Source organism: Clinocottus analis, unplaced genomic scaffold (assembly GCF_023055335.1).
Source record: "Clinocottus analis isolate CAN_PGR_092001 unplaced genomic scaffold, fCliAna1.0.p SCAF_24, whole genome shotgun sequence".
In the NCBI taxonomy this organism is placed as follows: domain Eukaryota; kingdom Metazoa; phylum Chordata; class Actinopteri; order Perciformes; family Cottidae; genus Clinocottus; species Clinocottus analis.
In genome coordinates, this window is record NW_027175976.1 from 7,934,883 (window position 1) to 7,952,506 (window position 17,624).

At 46.7% G+C, this 17,624-nt stretch overlaps 1 protein-coding gene across 3 annotated transcripts in view; it reads left to right on the plus strand.

Annotated features, from left to right (window-relative positions):
- Positions 1-17,624, plus strand: part of LOC137793995 (neural cell adhesion molecule 2-like) — a 208,539-nt gene that overhangs the window by 173,202 nt on the left and 17,713 nt on the right. For all 3 annotated transcript variants that reach the window (XM_068590505.1, XM_068590503.1, XM_068590504.1), the window contains exons 8-15: positions 63-208; positions 6,142-6,292; positions 8,224-8,411; positions 9,058-9,154; positions 9,992-10,165; positions 11,995-12,114; positions 12,990-13,111; positions 14,417-14,591. In XM_068590505.1, coding sequence (XP_068446606.1) covers positions 63-208; positions 6,142-6,292; positions 8,224-8,411; positions 9,058-9,154; positions 9,992-10,165; positions 11,995-12,114; positions 12,990-13,111; positions 14,417-14,591 — 1,173 coding nt within the window. The remainder of the gene's footprint in view (positions 1-62; positions 209-6,141; positions 6,293-8,223; positions 8,412-9,057; positions 9,155-9,991; positions 10,166-11,994; positions 12,115-12,989; positions 13,112-14,416; positions 14,592-17,624) is intronic.

Below are 17,624 nucleotides of genomic sequence, written 5' to 3' on the forward strand. Positions count from 1 at the left end.
ACTTTATGTCTCCTGCTCACTCCCTTCTCCTCCCCTCTTTCCGCCCTTCTTGTGGCCTCCAGTCCAGCCCCACATCACCCAGCTGAAAAACGTGACCGCCGTAGAGGGCAGCGCCGCCATGATCTCCTGCGTGGCCGAGGGCGAGCCCCTGCCGGACATCTCCTGGAGGAGAGCCAGCGACGGACAGACCTTCGTGGACGGAGACAAGGTAGAGACTGCCAGAAAGTCCATCTGGCTCTGTGTGGATGCTGGCTATAACTTTACACACACACACACACACACACACAGGATGGATAGCATGAGGAATATACATTGGGCATATTGACGGAAGGAACACAAATGTATATTTTCAGAATATGTGTGTGCACATGTCGGTGGCATGTACTGCTGTGTGTAAGGTCTGGCCTTTTAAAATGAACAGTATCAACAGCTTGTGAAGAGTGTTGACTGTGTTTTTGTTTTGAGTTGAATTGAGCATGCTAACTAGTAAACTAGCTAACCAACGCACCCGATAACTAGCAGATAACAAACGGACCAGCTAAATAGCTACTAGCTTTCCAACAAACCAGCTAACTAGCCAACCAGCGCGTCCCTTGCACGTCACTGTTAAGACCAGTTTGTCCTCAGACAAGGATGCGTGTGCATTTTTATTGTATTTGTGTATTTGATTAAATCCAAAAGTGGGAAAGCGGAAAACTTTTGTCTCGTCCTGCTCACGACGTCTAAATGATCCGATGACGATGCGTTTTGCATAGTCTGAAATGTGTCTTTGAATATTCCATTACTCTCGTGGAAGCCTCGCATTTGCCAAATGTCAACTTCAAATGACTTTGAAATGTAACCCTGTTTTCATCTGTCGCCGTTGACTTTCACTAATGAGGTTTTAAAAAGGTTTCGCGGAAACAAAGGTGTCCTAAAACCACCTTTAGAAGTTAAAGCTTAATAAACGACTGAAACGAGCGTCGCAACGTGTCCGTGCGGCAAAAGCAATAGCAGACAGTACACGTGAGGTGTTTCTCTTCTGTTTCCGTTCTCTTGGTGACCATTAAAATGTCACATTTTGTGTAGAGAAAATTGGACTGTTTGAGCTCAGGCTGAGTGCGAAAAAGAAATAGCCCACATTAACAGGTAAGTACTTGTATATGTCCTCGTAAAAAAGTTAAAACAGATATAATCATTCCCATCTGCCGTACATGAAATGTTGCATTTGCAGTCATTTATGGCTGGCAGTGCTGCTCAAGGCCCGTCTGAAGGCAGATGTTTACATCCAAGGGCTGAAAATTGATTGTCGGCTTTGCTTTTAACACCAAGATGTAAAGCTTGTGTTATATACGGGGAGCTGAATGCGGAGTACAGTGCGTCTGCTTCTCCACAACATTCAAATCCTTCAAAGACTCTTTTAATATCAAAGCCTCGCTCAAATAATACAGTCACCTTGGTCCATGTGTTTTGCACAGGGGGTGTTTAAATCTCTCGACTTTGCTGAGATTATTATCTCAAGGGAAATCAGCAGACACATTTATTTTGATTAGCTCTCGGCACAAAGAAGCAGCAAGAACCTTGAAGTTTTCAGGGCAAACGTTAATACTTTCCATTTACTCTTTAGTTCTTCCACCTGTCTTTTAACTCGGCGACATTTATGTAGTCCGACTGAACCGATTGAGAAGACGCTAAGCTCCTGTTGTGTATTTTTCCTCTCACAGGCCATCATTCACGTCCTCCATAAGAACCGCCTCACAAATCAGGACTTGAATGAGCCGCAGCCACATTTTCTTGGGAACGTAATTATTCTTGAACGAGCTGCCATCAATGTCAAAACCGTATGCAACCGCCCCGTCGCGGCGTCCCTCTGGCAAGGGGACTGAGGCTTTCACAGAGGGAGAAGGGGAGAAGAAAAAAGAAGCAAAGATGGCAGCCCCGTTCTTTTTGCTCAGGCAAAAAAAGGTCACGGCGGAGATAAATGAATGTGTGCATTGGCTCGAATCGCTCGGGTTGATAAATCACAGCTGAAAATGAGAGTAAGTGCTTCTCTTCCCACAGCAAATGCAATTATGGAGATGCGTACTGCAAACCAAAACACCTAAACATGCGCAAAGACAAACACGGCGCGAGCGGCGCGAGGCGTGATGGATGGCCGCAGTCATTTGGGTTTAAGGCGGGATGTTCCTCTCTCAATTTGCTCTCCAATCTGCATACCCAGTCTGCACACACTCCTCTCTTGTTGGGAGACATGAAGCGTCAGAGAGCTTAGTTTTACTCGCTGCTTCTATTCTCCTCATTCTTTTGCCAACTAACACCTTGACCCCCCCCCTCAGTAAGGGAACATAATGGGATGCGGTTCCTGGGATTTAATTATGAGCCCGAGGAAGGATTTGAGTCGGGGTATTGTTTTGCTCATGAGCGAAGTTAGCATGTCTTCTGTTTGTTCGTAGCGTCACAGCTGAAGAGCTACTATACCCACTGACGTGAACCCCGTCAGTTACCCGTTAGCGTCAGTGAGTGAGCACTCACAAGGAAAGAGAAGATGTGCAACGTGTATGACGACAGCTGCAACATGTCAAAGTCTGCAATTCCCTGCATGGAAGTGTTCACAAAAAAACACAAATTTGCTCTTTTTATTTGGTCCTATTCAGAAGCTCGAAGCTGCATTTGTGCAGATTCGAGCTCTTCATCATCTCCATTTTTCTCTAAAACCCTAAAAAATCTCCGACATATGAACACGTTGACATTATTTGCTAGTTTCTCCATTTGACTCCCGGTCACAAAGTCAGCACAAGCCGAACGTTTCGAACGAGTCCAGTCAAAAATGGATAATAGTAATGTTTGTGTAACCTTGGTCTCCATTCCCTTGAACCAGAAAGCCGTTATTAAATGTCACTCTGTGCTCGTCACGAGGACGAGGTGACGCGGTAATCGCTGTGGCGCCGCTGTGAATCGCTTCGCGTTCGCCGCCGCCGCCGAACCGTTTGGCTCGGCGCTGCTCGCCGGAATTAGACTTCCAGTGCGTTTCCAGCCTCGCTGACATTTACAGCTGACATTTTTAATATCTGAAAACACTCCGGCGTTCGGGACGGAAATAACGCGGGAACAGTCGCCGGGATCCCACGCGAGAGATCGCAGCCGAGATCCAACTTCACGTGTCCGCTTCTCGCTTTTTTTCCGGTCTTGAGGATCAGATATGGAAAGGCCTTCATGTCATATCACTCACTTTTACATTCCTTCCTGCTCGCGGTTCCTCTTTTCCCTCAACTTCCACATTTTGTTGCCTTCCTCCACTTCCTGTCAGCACTATGTGTGTGAGCGGGTACACGCGCGTGGCTGCGTGTTGTGTAGCGTGCGTGCGCGTGACTCGCCGTTGTGTTCACGTCTGGCCGCCTGCCTCGTCGTTCCACTGAGCTGCATATCAAACAGGCTGCGCTCTAGGGGCTGAGTTTGTCTCTCGACAGACCCTGTCAGTTGGCGTAGGGAGGGGGGGGAGGTTAGCGAGTAATTTCCTGACTCAGAAGCTCCCTCCTGGAAGATTTCCTCTCCTCCTCCTCCTCCTCTTCCTCCTCCTCTCTCACCCCCTCCATTCCTCATCCATTCCTATTCAACGCACACTCTCCCGATTCCCATTGACCTCAGCCGGTCGAGGCAAACAAGCAACGTGTGCAGTGGCAGCACAAAGAGACCAGAACACGAGCCGCTCCACCTCATTGGTTGATGGTAGTGCAGCGATAGGAGCAAAGATAAGCCGTCCTGTGCGGGATAATGCCGGAGCGGTCCACGAGCGACAAAATAAAGAGAGCGATTCAGAAAAGGAGGGGGGGGGCCTCAAGGCCGAGGCTCATGAGGCTTAGACACATAATGAGTATTAGCAGAGACTGGGGGGGCATTAGAAGGGTCCGGGTGAGCATTGATTTACTGTGGGGATCCATGGCAGAGGTGCACACACACACTTACACCAAAGACTCGCTTATAAATATGCAAATGCACAAACGTAGATGGGACATATACATACATACACACATGCAAATGTGCAGACACGACACTCTGGGGGTCGCAGAGTAAGAGAAGGGCGACGACTTACTCCTGCACAGAGCCAGGCTCGTCCCCAGCCTCTATGCTGAGCATCAAGTCAGACGAGAAGGTTGATAGGGAAGCTGGAAACTGGTAATTACAGTTTCTCCTGCAGGACATGAACGCAGCATTAGCCATCCGTCCTGAGGGGAGAAAAATACATGAATTTGGAAGTGATATTACAGATTTCCTGCAGCATTTCGTTGCATATGCCATATATATATATATATATATATATATATATATATATATATATATATATATATATATATATAGTATGACGGCACAAATATAACAACCCCCAAAGCATTGTGGGATATCCCTTTGCTTACTGGAAGCATATTGTGACTCTCAGTCTCTTAACTCCTTTATTAAGAACACACTCACAATACTAATTTGATCGCGGTCCTGCATTAACTCTCGGGCCTTGAGCTGAATAACTTCTGTTTGTTTTTACTCCATTTAAAGCTGTTTATCCAAGTTGAGTTAATGAGACTAATTAGAAGGCAACAGTGTGGGAAAAGTGGATGTTTTTAGGTCACACGCCCTGATTATGATAAACAAATAGCACACACACCTTTTTTGTATGTTTACTGTTTCATAGCCAACTCTGAGAAGTGTGCACGAATGTCCACGTCAGCGTCAAGACCCAATTATCCAAAGCGGTCCATTTCAGCATCATTTAGCAGCGCGTTCCTGATGTGTCGCTGCCAGATACCCGCGATTTTATTCATTTATTTTATTTGTTGGTACAAAGGCTTCTAGAGCTCAGGATAGATTGCCACTCTAATGTATGCCATGTACCGTTTGGTCGGGTACTTACATTGAAAACACCCCTCGGCGCTCTCCTACTCCATGAATAATAAGAAGAACCCAACGAAAAACCGTGTTTCCTATTCAGGGCGGCGCCTCGTCGGGGTCGCAAACAGAAGCCTTCATGTTCCTGTCCGTCACTGAAATGATGCAGATTTTTGTCGGTTTTGCAGAGGCTACTCGACATGTTTTTTTCATTTAAAAGTGTCGTTGTTTGGAAGTAGTTTGGACCCCGGCTGCAGCTCCTGAACGCACCGTGGGCAGGACCCCTGCAGAGTAGTTTCTCTGGGGGTGACGAAGGTTATCTGTTGGGTAACCGTCTAGCGTCTGCAAACACGGATGCTCCCGGGTTGTTGTTTTTTTTCTCATTAGAGCGAATGTCGATTACTGGAATGATAGCCTCGTCTGCTGTAATTGACCCGTTGCCTCAAATTGATACCATCTGTCTTCATACGGATGTAATGACCTTGTAATAAATCGGCAGTTTATTGCATTAACCCCGACTCTGCGTGACCAGGGAGGGTCTGAATGGATCGAGGGGGCGTTCAGACGTTCAGTCGTTCAAAGTTGGGACGAGGAACTTTCTGCAAATGGCTCGGCGACGCGCTCGCTGTGTGACGTTAGCTTTGTGTCAATCATTACACAATCACAAGTAGAGAATGTAGCATCGCCTTATTATAGCTAATAACCATAATCGTCTGTCTGATTAGCTTCTCTTCCTGTTGTGTTTGTGTTTTTATTTGTCAACCAAAACACTTTTTAACCTCACGGCATCAAGCCCTGTTCTCCAAAAATCCAAACCCTGAATTCTGATTATCTCCTCAACCACAAGGCCTATTTGAATCCTTTTAAAAGGTAAAATATACAGAAAACCCTTGGGAACATGTATAATAAGTATATATGTGTTACCGGTATATTGGTGTATGATAGTGCAAAGAAAAATGAATCAAATATATATATTTTTCCAAAAATAAAAGTTGTGTTTTTTTATTGTAACTATATTAGTTTGTTAGATATTTCATTTATAACATAGATATATATGTTAAGAGTATCAGTGCAAAGTTTGGCTTTGATTGAGGGTAGTATTGTTATCAATTAAAGGCAATAACTGAGATGAAATTACATGGATGTGAACGGCAATTCTCTCCACAAAACCACACAACAAGAATGCCCTGACCTTCTCTTGCTTGATAGCGTAACGCATGAACATAACAATAAGGTGCACGCGTGTGTGTGTGTGTGTGTGTGTGTGTCTGTTCGCGTCCCCAGAGTCAGGACGGACGCTTCGAAGTCCGCGGCCGTCACGGCAAGTCGGTGTTGACCATCAGCGGCGTGCGGCTCACAGACCTGGGCCGGTTTGACTGCGAGGCCCTGAGCAGGATCGGAGGTCATCAGAAGAGCATGTTCCTGGACATCGAGTGTGAGTACGCTGAGCTCCCGCACACGCACACAGGTGTCTCCAGTCGTTCCCGGTCCTGAAACGGCGGTGAAGACGCCTGAGTGGATCCAAACTATCTGGCGATATGATTCATTTCTGGAAAAGGCAAATAACTGCATTTGTTATTCATTAATTAGGTAAAAAAAAAGATGTGAGGGAGGAAAGTCGTATTTTTCTCTGTCAAATAACCAAAGTTCTGCTCATAAATATTTTTCTCGTGAAAGTTCCTAGCTTACTTAATTGCATTGTATTATTTCAATGTCAATGTCGCACTTTGCAATAAAAGAACATTTATTTAGACGAGCGCAGGAAATACCACGTCTAAGTTCAGAGAGTTCCCATGCTTGTTATGTATCGCGAGGTGAAATGTTCAAGCAATTAGACGTGTAACAAAATAAATAAGAGCGTTACCTACGGGGGCCCCCGGTGGCCCGACATGACCCCCGCCAACTCCTCCGCGCTCTGCATTTCCATTAGCGCTATCAGATCCCCCGTGTGAAGCAGAAACACGTTCGCGCATCCGAGCAGTCGAATCAGCGACGTGGACGGGAACACGCGCGCCCCGGCGGTCTTGTTTCCGAGTTCAAAAGTTCAGCCGTTTCTAATAATTCTCCTCTCACTGCGGCTGTTGTTCTTTCTGAAGATCGTTAAGCAACGCCCCCCCACCCACCCCCGCCCTCCTCGCCGCACACGCAGCCTTCAGAAGGGGTTAATTAGTGAGAGGATCGCATGCGTCGCCTCCTCCCCCTCCCTCCCCGCCCCCCCGACAGCTTCCCCTACTTCCCCATGAGCGCAGACATCGCTCAGCGCGAGTTGTTTGGGGTTGTTCGGGGCCGGCTATCGCCTGCTTAATGAGCTCTGAAGTAAAGATCTCCATTTTGGCCTCGGAAATTATGAGGTTCATTATGAGAACGGCTGTGTTGCCTGAAGGAAAACTGTTTTCCGGAGCGTTATTTCCACCTTGAAGCTCGGAGGAACAACAAGAGAGAGGACAGACAAACACACATCCTCTGAGAGACAGCGAAGTAGTAAAAAAAAAAAAAAAAGAAGAAGAAAAAATGCTGCATCTTTGTTGTCATGTGAAAAAACAATTCCCTCCTCCACTGGCTGAGGTGACTTTAAGGTTCACGGATTCCCACGTTTTGCATAGTCGTCGAAAAGTTGACGTTTCAGAAAAAAGTTGAATGAAATCGTTGTTGAGGCACACACACACACACACACACACACACACACACGCACTCTCACCACCCCGAAGCAAAGTCGCTGTCACAGCTGACAACTTGCCGACTCCCCCTCCTCTGCAGAAAGACAGGCTGAGCCAGCCGTCGCCACCGAACTAATGAACTCATTTGCTAAGTCACTGCAGGCTGCGGGGGGATAACGCGTCCTCGGCTGTGACAGAGAGCCGGGCATCAATCTCTTTAATGGAATCCTGCGAGCGAGCGTACAACAACCGTAATGCCTCTCCGACCGGGCAGAAAGAAATGTTCACGACGGAGAACCCGCCGCCGCCGCCGCCGCCCATTACTGCCCTTCCTGTTTGCTCGGCAGACAGGTTCTGTGGTCGCATCCTTTATTTTTTTACTCTCAGGGAACACGCGGCGGCTTCAATTAAGTTTTTTAGGTCTTTCTTCTTTTTTTTTTTGGAAACATTGCAAAAGGGAGTTTGGGAAGCATACATGAAATGCTTTTTTTCTCCTCCCTTTGAGGAATTTGTGGGTTAAGCCTCAGCAAGTCATTTGAAGTCTTTGATCATGCGGCACAGCTTCTCACCTTTTGATTTGAGCGTTTTAATTGGCTGCCACAAATTCCTGGCACACCAGCAATTACTCTTTTAGCAATTTATGTCTTGGTTTAGCGCAAAAAAAAAAGAAGTAGATTTAATCTTCATACACTCTTTTATTTTTTGACAGATATACCAAAGTTCCTGACCAACCAGACCATCTACTACTCGTGGGAGGGGAACCCGGTGAACATAAGCTGCGACGTGATGTCCAACCCTCCCGCCACCATGCTGTGGAGGAGAGAGCGCTTCACCATCTCGGCGGAGGGAACCGCCAACACGCGGGTGCACAGCGCCGACGGCAAGTCCGTGCTGGAGGTGGGTCCGAGTCCGAGAAGCGCGAATAACCTTTTTTCCGTGCCCGAAAATCTGGACTTTTGTCGCCCCGTTTAGCCGGAGCCAAAACAACGGGAACAAACTGTGATTCAAAGCTCTCTGGGAAGCGTTTCAGAGATGGAGAGAAAATGTAAAAGTAATTTAGCCTGCTGACAACTTCAGCCGCGGTCGTGAGCCTGTGGCTATGATTAGTAGCAGCTAAACTAATACATCTCTGAAAGCGCTACGCCGGTATTGTTAGACTGTCCGCCTCCTCTTTTGTTGGGTTGCTATGCGCTTGGAGGCAGATGTTGCCAATGCTGGAATAGCAACTTCTGCAGGATAACGTCCAAAGATGTAAACGCCCTCAGCTTCTCGTTACTCCGCACGCTGTGTGTAAACATCGATCATGGAGCGCTCGGCTCATTTGGTCCCGTTGGTAAATGTTTGGTACAAGTGGAAGTCATGTGACCCGTGGCGATTGTAAAACTATTGACATCTGCGGCGTTAAATGTGATATTTCTCTTCTGCGAGCATCACAAAAGAAATCCATTCCCCTCCTTGGCACACAAATATCTCAAAACCCACGGACAATTCAAATCCAAACTCTCGACACTCAATAGAGGGAACAATTTGTTTCTGCTTCCAGGTGACTCCCATGTCCGACAGGGACTTTGGCCGCTACAACTGCACGGCCAGGAACAACATCGGAGTTCGATACCAGGAGTTCATTCTGGCCCAGGCAGGTGAGTGTGCAGGACGGCCGCTATTGGGCGGCCCCTTTCCCTCATCTCATGACATTGGTGGCGTCATTAAAAGTCCAGAATGTGTGTGGTCAGGGATCCCACACCTTTTTTGAATCACTGCTCTCATAATACCTCTGACTGTTTAACCCTCTGCTAATGGTAATAGCTTTATTTGCAATCCTCAGGAAGATAAATTCCACGACTACTCCCAACTTCGATTCAGCCTAATCTCAAATAGTGCCAGCTGATTTACCATACCCCTCGCTATTTACTGAAGTACCCCCTAATTTACGGTAGCGCCGGCTAATACACAGTAGTGCAGTCCAATTATCTTTAGTGCAGATTGAATTGCTGGAGCAAAGGAGGAAAGTTGTGAGCAAAAAGGCTGACCTAATATGTCGTCTTGCAGGAAACAATGTGCTTTGGAAGTTTTTCTGACACACAATTTTGCAGAAAAACGCACACACACACACATTACTTCTTTTCACTTAAACCTTCAGTGCAGAAACACTTTCCTTCATGTTGCACTGATGCTTCCAAAGCGGTAGAATCACTGTGTGTTGGTCCGACACCTCAAACTAACCTAAATTGTGTCGAATTGCTTTCATGGTTTCCCGGTATTATAGCCGTGATGTCTATATTTAGTTGTATGTGGCGGCTGACAGTGATGTAATAGGTAGAAAGCACTCAGTGGAAGTGCATTAAACTTCAGTGAGAAAATGCATTTATTACAATCATTGTTCAAAGGTCAAAGTATGCACGCTTTCAAATAAAAATCTCTCAAAGCAGCAAACTGGTTCTGAAGCTGTGACCCGTGTCATTATTTTTCTTTTTCAGACGTTCCATCAAATCCGTACTCGGTGCGCCTCTCGGCCGTTTCCCAGCGCCTGGCGACCGTCGCCTTCATGAAGCCCGACTCGCACGGCGGCGTCCCCATCAGCTACTACCTGGTCCAGTACAAGGAGGTCGGCTCGCAGGAATGGAGTTACGTCAAGTCCCACAGCATCCAGAGTGAGTGGGGATCATATTCATTCTATAACCTAAAGACCTTTGCAGCTGAATATTTACTTATTTCCTCACGATATCCCCGTCTCAAACCATTTAATACAGTCCGTGCACGCTTTACATCACTGCTAGTTAGCCTCTATTCAGCAGCTTCTTGACATTGGCTTGATCCGAGTCTTTGATTTATTTCTTATTTTAAACACATTTTAGAAAAATGTACTCTTTCACATCTTAAAACAATTCTACAACGGGCCCTTCACTTTTGAGAAACAGGAAAATTTTGAATTTCTTCCACCACCCGGCGAGGTCCTGCCTCGACACGGCAGATTAGCATCCCGTCAGATCGAACACCAATCACACGCGAGTAGAGGGCCGTATCCCCTGATCCGCCATGCGACCCTTCAAAGCCTCGGCCCTGAGAGGTTGTCGGGTCTCGACGGACCTTGAACACCTCGTGGGGGGAGAAGTGCCAGCGCTGGAAGAGCCGGCGCCGCCTCTTCGTATGCTTTACGACTTTAAATTGATTCCTGAGCCCGTTGTTGGAGAGTACATGAGGTGAAGGCTGGATGGATGGATGGAAGGATGGAAGGAAGGATGGAAGGAAGGTAGAGGACTAACGGTTGTTTGATAAGCAGCACAGACAAGACCTGAAGGGCTTATCGCTAATATCCCTCATTTCAGAGTCAATTACAATATGTAGACGCAGTGAGGCGAATACTAAACCACAGGTAGCACTTTTAACAGTGAAGAAGAAGTAGAGCAGAACTGGATCCAAAAAGTTGTTAATTCGCTGCCTGTTTATTTAAATCTATCCCTGTATTCATGTTTTGTAAATGCAATTTTGAAATAGTGACTAATTACAAAGCAGTAAGTGGCATCATATAGTCATAGAAGCCACTTCGGATACCCTCAGCAGAAGATCATTACACAATATAATGAGATGCTTGGACTTGTTTCATTTGAATGCTTTTGCCCAAATTGAAATGTCTGCTTATAGCCTGGTAAGTAACCTAGCACCGCTGCAAATTGCAGAATTTGTTTTCAGTTCCAGGACTAAAGAACTGCAAAAGCACCTATTACCATTCAAGTGTTTAATTTGTGCAGACTGAGAAAAACAACAACTTTTTACTCAAGCTCATTACACTGTCGGCTCTCTTCTGCCGTTCTGAGTGGTGAAGGTTATGTAAATAGACTCGAGCGACTGTCGGATTTTAATGGGAATCTGCAATGCGGCTAAATAATGAGACTTACTGTTTTCCCTCAATAATCAATATATAGGTCACCGTGTGAACGCAACACAATACGCTATAGTTCTCATGGTCTTCATGCAGAACACGGTCAAAAAGTAGCCCAGGACAAAGAGTTTGTGTGAATGTGGGCCAATGAAAAAACAAAAAGACTGTAGCCGATGTCACGTGTTGAACACAAGAGCTGCTCGCTCTGTTTCAGCACCTTGGACAGCGACAACCAGCGGCGCTTATTGTTGATGCATGATGAATATCCTGGTATTACTTTCACTTATTTAATGGTCTTTTGGGGATTTTTGGGGTAATTCATGTACATCTATATATATATTTGGGGAAAAAAAGTATTCAGGTCAGCATGTGGATACTGAAATATCTCATTAAAACTGTCGGGATTGAACCGTGAAGGTGGTGAAGGTGTTTGAGGCCTACTTCTTCGTGGACCTGCCTTGTTGTAGGCCTTCGCTAGTCCTCACAAACTGCAGTGACAGATCGCCATAAACCTCTTCGTTTTTGTTAATGACGCACCCTGCCAGCTGCCTGATTGATGGTCGCCACATGCTGTCGCTCTCTCTCTCTCTCTCTCTCCAGCGACCGTGGTGCTGACGGGGCTGGAGCCCAACACGACGTACGAGGTCCGAGTGGCGGCCGTCAACGGGAAGGGTCGGGGAGAGTTCAGCCACATGGAGAACTTCCAGACTATCCCCATCCGTAAGTCCTCCGTCCTCGGGTTCTCCGCTCGTTCCCTGTCACATCCTTCAAAATAAGAGCTTGCGAAGATGCTTCCATGTGCCCCCGAAAGGGATCCTCAGAACTATCCTCACAGCCACTTACATATGTCTCCGGTCGTAATCACTTTTAATTATCTCCACAATGGCTTTACAGCTATTGGACCGGCTTTATTGTTCATTATCTGCACACCGCTATGCCGATGATCGGCGCGGTGTCGTATGTTTTATGAAATGGGACGGGCATAAAACAGCGATGAAAATTGATGTGTGGATTAATGGGAGAGAGGTATTTGCGTCCTGATTTCATCAAATGAAATACAGCGTGTGAAAGAAATACAAACGCGAAAATATATTGAAAGTAGCAGCACCTCAGTGAAATGAGTCGTTTGAAATAGTTACAGCCGCCTCATATCTCAGTGATATGAATCCAGATTATTGGAGGTTGGAAAAGATCCCCTCAAATCTGTGTCTTGACGTAAAAGCGCTGCGTTAAAAAAAAAAATAATATACTGCAGGGGGTTTATGATGCGCATTTTATTTATTCTGGCATTCTGGCACAGCAGGATTGCAGTAAATCTCGACGAGGCCATAGAAAAGTATTTCCACCGTTAATATTAAACAGCGTCTACTGAGAATGAATGTTAGAAAGAAGACATAATTAGCAAAATACAGTGAATAATAAGACCCTCCAGTCAACATTAGTTATAGCCAGGCGGTTGGAGTTGCCTCGTAATATGAATTTAATCTCTCCTTGTGCTGCATCCACACACACACACACACACACACACACACACACACATTCTCCCACAGAACAAACACACAAAGACCTATTGTTTCACATCTTGTCTCCCGCAGGAGAGCCGAGTCCGCCGGCGGTCCACGGGCAGAGAGGAATGGGCAAGGCCTACAGGCTGGGGCTGGTCAAGCAGGACGACGGAGGGATGCCCATCGTGGAGTACATCGTCAAGTACAAGACGGTGAGTGTTTCCAACATGGCAACTCCAAGGATCCACCTCCATCCAGTCTCGATAACTCTCGTTAAGTCTCGTTTGAGTTGATGTAGATACGTAGACATCCATAATCCAAAATGTCCCCCGACACTGAATAAAAGTAGCTAGTAGTTTCCTGCATTAACAAAATGAGGACCATTTAACTCAGAGGTCGTTTTTTCTTTAAGTTTGAGGTGTGCACACGGCTCCAAATGACCTCTATCTTTGTGTTTGACACAGAATGTGACAACGGGGATCCATTGAGCTTAGCAGGATGAATAATGTTCGCCTTGAGAATCGCAGATGTTTCTGTCCTTGTGTCGCTTTTAATCCACGTTTTTAAAAGAGTACACACAAGCTGTCGGAGTTCACTCATCCGCGTCAGTGTTTTGTGTGTGAAATAGCAAAAAGAAGCAGCTTAAACATACGAGATAAGGCGGAGCGACGGCAGGAAGCAGAATAGATGGCAACCCGCGCGAAAAAAAACCCTCGACGGGACTAAGTGGATTTGATGTGCCCGTGCTCGTCCGACTCATAGAGAAAAAGTAACGGCGAGTTCAATCTGGCAGCCGAACGCGGCGTGGAAAAGAAGGTCAGGAGTTCTCAGCGAGGCCGAGCAGCAAGCCAGAGCGTCACAGCCGAGGAATCACGCGCCGCTGTCTGGCACCCGGAAACGGAGCGGCGAGCAAGAAGGATGGAGGCAGATTGGACTATAAGACACACACACACACACACACACACACAGACCCAACATATTCACCTGGCAACCCAGACAAATGTTAAATACATTCTCTGTCCTCGAACATTGGGAGGAAGTGATGCCAAAGGGGCGAGAATGGTGAGCACACAGTCGATCTGGCACATTAGCTGTTGGCTGCACTCTTCAGGAAGAAAGGAAGGGAGGGAGCGAGGAAGGGAGGTAGGGAAGGGAGGATGATGTGAGGAAGGGGAGAAAGAGAAAAAGCTGAATCCACAAAGGAATATAAATATATTCGGGAACTTGTCTGAACTTGATGAAAAACAGAGGATTACCTTTTTCTTTTTTTTTTTGTGAAGCTATCCATGCGCATCCGTGTGGGCGTTTCACGAGTGCGACTCCATTTCTTAACTCTCCGATTATAAAAACACAAAGGCTGAACCTTGTTAAAACACTTCCTCTGCTCCCCTTTGATGCTCGCAAACAAAAATAAAATGAAACATTGATTAAAGGTGTAATTTATTCGAGCGTGCAAAGCATTTCTTTGTTCCGTGTCCCTCCTCTAATCCTCCCCCTTTCGTTTCCCGTCCTCTCAGGATAAGGAGGAGCAGTGGATGACCAAGCTGGTGCCGGGGGCCAATGACTTTGCGATGCTGCAGCCGCTGCAGTGGAACACGAGATACGAAGTGGAAATCACGGCGCGCAACGTCAAAGGCCTGTCGGAGCCCACTTTCTACCAGTTCTTCATGCCGCAGAAACCCGACATTACAGGTAAAAGCGGGAGAAAAAGCAAACTTTGACTTGTAATTTGACTGTTTAATACATCCACTTTTCCCGTACTCGCCTTCTGAAAGGAGAACCTGTCTGAACTCGCTGCGTTAAGCGGCGCGTTGTTCTGGTAAAGAGAGATTTGGCGATAACAAAAGCAAAAGAGAAAGATGTACCGGTCCAGATAACGCCTCAAAGCGCAGCGGGCTTCGTCGGATTGTGCTTTCTGGACAAATTGAGGCTGATGTCGGTGCAGAAATCGATGCCGGCGCCTCTCCTGCAATGGTTTTCTCTAAGAGGCCAGAATGAAGCATTTTTCCCCCAAAAGTTGTTTGAAAAGCTGAACGATTTTACGCCGCGAAGTGTCAATGTGGCCGCGCAAAAAAAGACAAAAAGGCTGTCTGAAAGTACAAAACTAACATTAACGCCACGGAGCTGCTCTCAGTTGCAGCGTTTAATCTTGCGCTTGGTCCTTGTTGCATTTTCACCACAAAGCGGATCTGGACTCTCCCGTGAGGGGGGTCCGCTCACACCTGTTCAAACAAACGGCACAAGCGCTGCAACCACACCTGGAGTTCCCTGCAAAAGAAGCCCAAACAGACGGAGCAAGAAAACGCCCTCGGGCTGCAGCTTTCTTCATTAAAATAGCGTTCTCGTCTTCACATTGTGCTCCTCCCGCGCCGCTGCAGCAGAACGCCTCCCGCGTGGCTCGTGCGACTCCGTTTCCTCGTTTGAATAAAAACAACAACGAGCAGACGGTCAAATGACTCCGAACGCAAACACGGACGCCTCTTTTTTCGGGGCGGGGGGGTGGCTCTCGCGCCGAGGTAATGGCTTTGTGCGCGTGGAGCCGTGTGCCTAATGTTCTGGAGAAGGAGAACGAAGACCGGGTGTTGCAGGAAAGCCTTCTCGTTTCCCAGTCCTCCCCGGGTCATTTGGGCTAACGTGTGTGTGTGTGTGCAGGAATGCAAACGGAGGCTTTTGAAATGTGCAGCATGGTTACAGGCACACACCATGCTATGCACAAGAAAACAACAAAAAAAGGAAAGCTGTCTGCTCGAGCCTTGTTAGCATTTGTGCGGCTAAGCGGCCTGTGAGAGTGTGTGCAGCTTTTTAAATAGAAAAACAAGAGCGGGGGAAGCAGCGAGCGCCGGGCGGGCCACTCGGACCGGCTGTCCCGTCTTGTTAGCTAACGGCGGCGCGAGAAAGAGGGGCCAGTATTTCCTCTTAAGAGCGGCTTTTCAGCCGTGGAGTCGACGGAGAGAGTCTAAATCTTTCGAAGCCGCCGGCTCGTTTCCCCTCAAACCTCCTCCCAACATTTCGACTGACCGCAATTACTCCTTTTTTCCAAACCGCCGCCCAACTCCCGCGGCCCTACAACGTTCGCGGCGTTTTCATTTAGCGGAGGCGTCGTTCCCAGGGTGTCGCCGTCCAAAACGACAACAGTTTATTTATGCAATCTCGGAAAGTCGAGCAGGTTAAACAGAGAGAAAAAACACTCACGTTTTCTGCTCCACTGAATCAAATTGGATATCGAGGAAGTCAGGCGAGCCCAATCGACAATATTAGACGTGAGATACGTGCCAATCCCGACCGCGGACTGTCACTTCAGCGTCTCACACACTGTAAACACACTCAGTAAAAGAAACCTCTCCTTGCTTTTGTTTTTTTATCGACACAGAAAATATATACACACCGACCAATTTCTCTCTCCACATGTCTCCCTCTATGTATTATGCATCCTGCGAGGTATTGAATCTGCACTTTCCTTTTTCAGTTTGCAACAGGCCGGATAACCTTCCTCCCCCTTCTGCTCGAAGAAAAACGCCATTGATTGCAACACTGCCCTTGGTTCCTTTTCAATTTGCTCTTCTTCCTTTGCGCCTTTTCTTCTTCTCCTTCTTCCCCCTTTTCAAATCAAAGTTTTCTCTCCGCCTCCTAAATCACCGCTCTGTCCTTCTGCCCCTTTTTCCCAATTACAACCTCGTGTCGCCACGTCTTCTGCTGCGTCGAACCTTTTTTACGTCTCTTCCGATTCGCTGATGAAGAGACCTTTTTTTTTTTGTCTTGGGATTTCCTTCCAGCGTTGCCGCCGTGACACCAGAACGGTCGGACGGGGACTTTGGCATTAAGCGACGTTGGCCACCGCCCTAATGGCTGCTGGAAGCGATGGCCGCAGCATGAAGCCGTGTTGTTAAATTATTAGGACGCGCCGGCGCTTAGTGTCCAGGAGTACTGAGGATATCATGAAGAGGAAACCTTGAAAGGTTCACAGTGGCATAAAGAGCTCAACGCTGTGAGTCTCCTGAGACTCTGGGACCAGTTATGGATGAACTGGGAATGACAACAACAACAACAACAACAGGGCTTTAATACAGATTGTGGAAGATGAAGTGTGCTTCATCCCAGTAACACGTACTTGTACTTTACTTGAATATAAATCCTATGTTGTGTTTTTATTACCTGACAGCTTGTGTTACAACAAATCAAATGCTACATATATTAATATTGATGTTGATTAGACCATCCAGCAGTGGAAACATGATAATCACGTCTATATAGGTCAAAATTGATCTCAATATGCAGATTATTATGATTATTATTTTTTCTTCTTAATTTTCCATCCATATCCAATGAATACAAAGTGATGAAACGGCCACTTTTGCTTTTTTTTGGACTGAATTATAGCGTCTGCTCCCAGCTCTGGTCTCAAGACGCAGTACTTAATACTCATAATACTTCTTGCAGGAACAGTTTTACTTGAGTGTTGACGGCGTCCTCGATCCAGGAACAAGTGGGACCGAGTCCTGATGCCGTCCGCCGTGTCGTGGCTGATTGGCAGTGAACAAAAAATTGATTTTAACAGCCGCCGTGGCGTCGGAGGAGCGTCGCTATAATTTCCGTCAAAGCACTCGAAGGAATAATGTCAGAGAGGAACTTTTCCCGGAAGCGATGCCAGCAAATCAAATAGGAATTGGGTCCTTTTCATTGGCGTCCATTACATTAATCATTCGCCTCTTCGTGTCTCTAGAATAA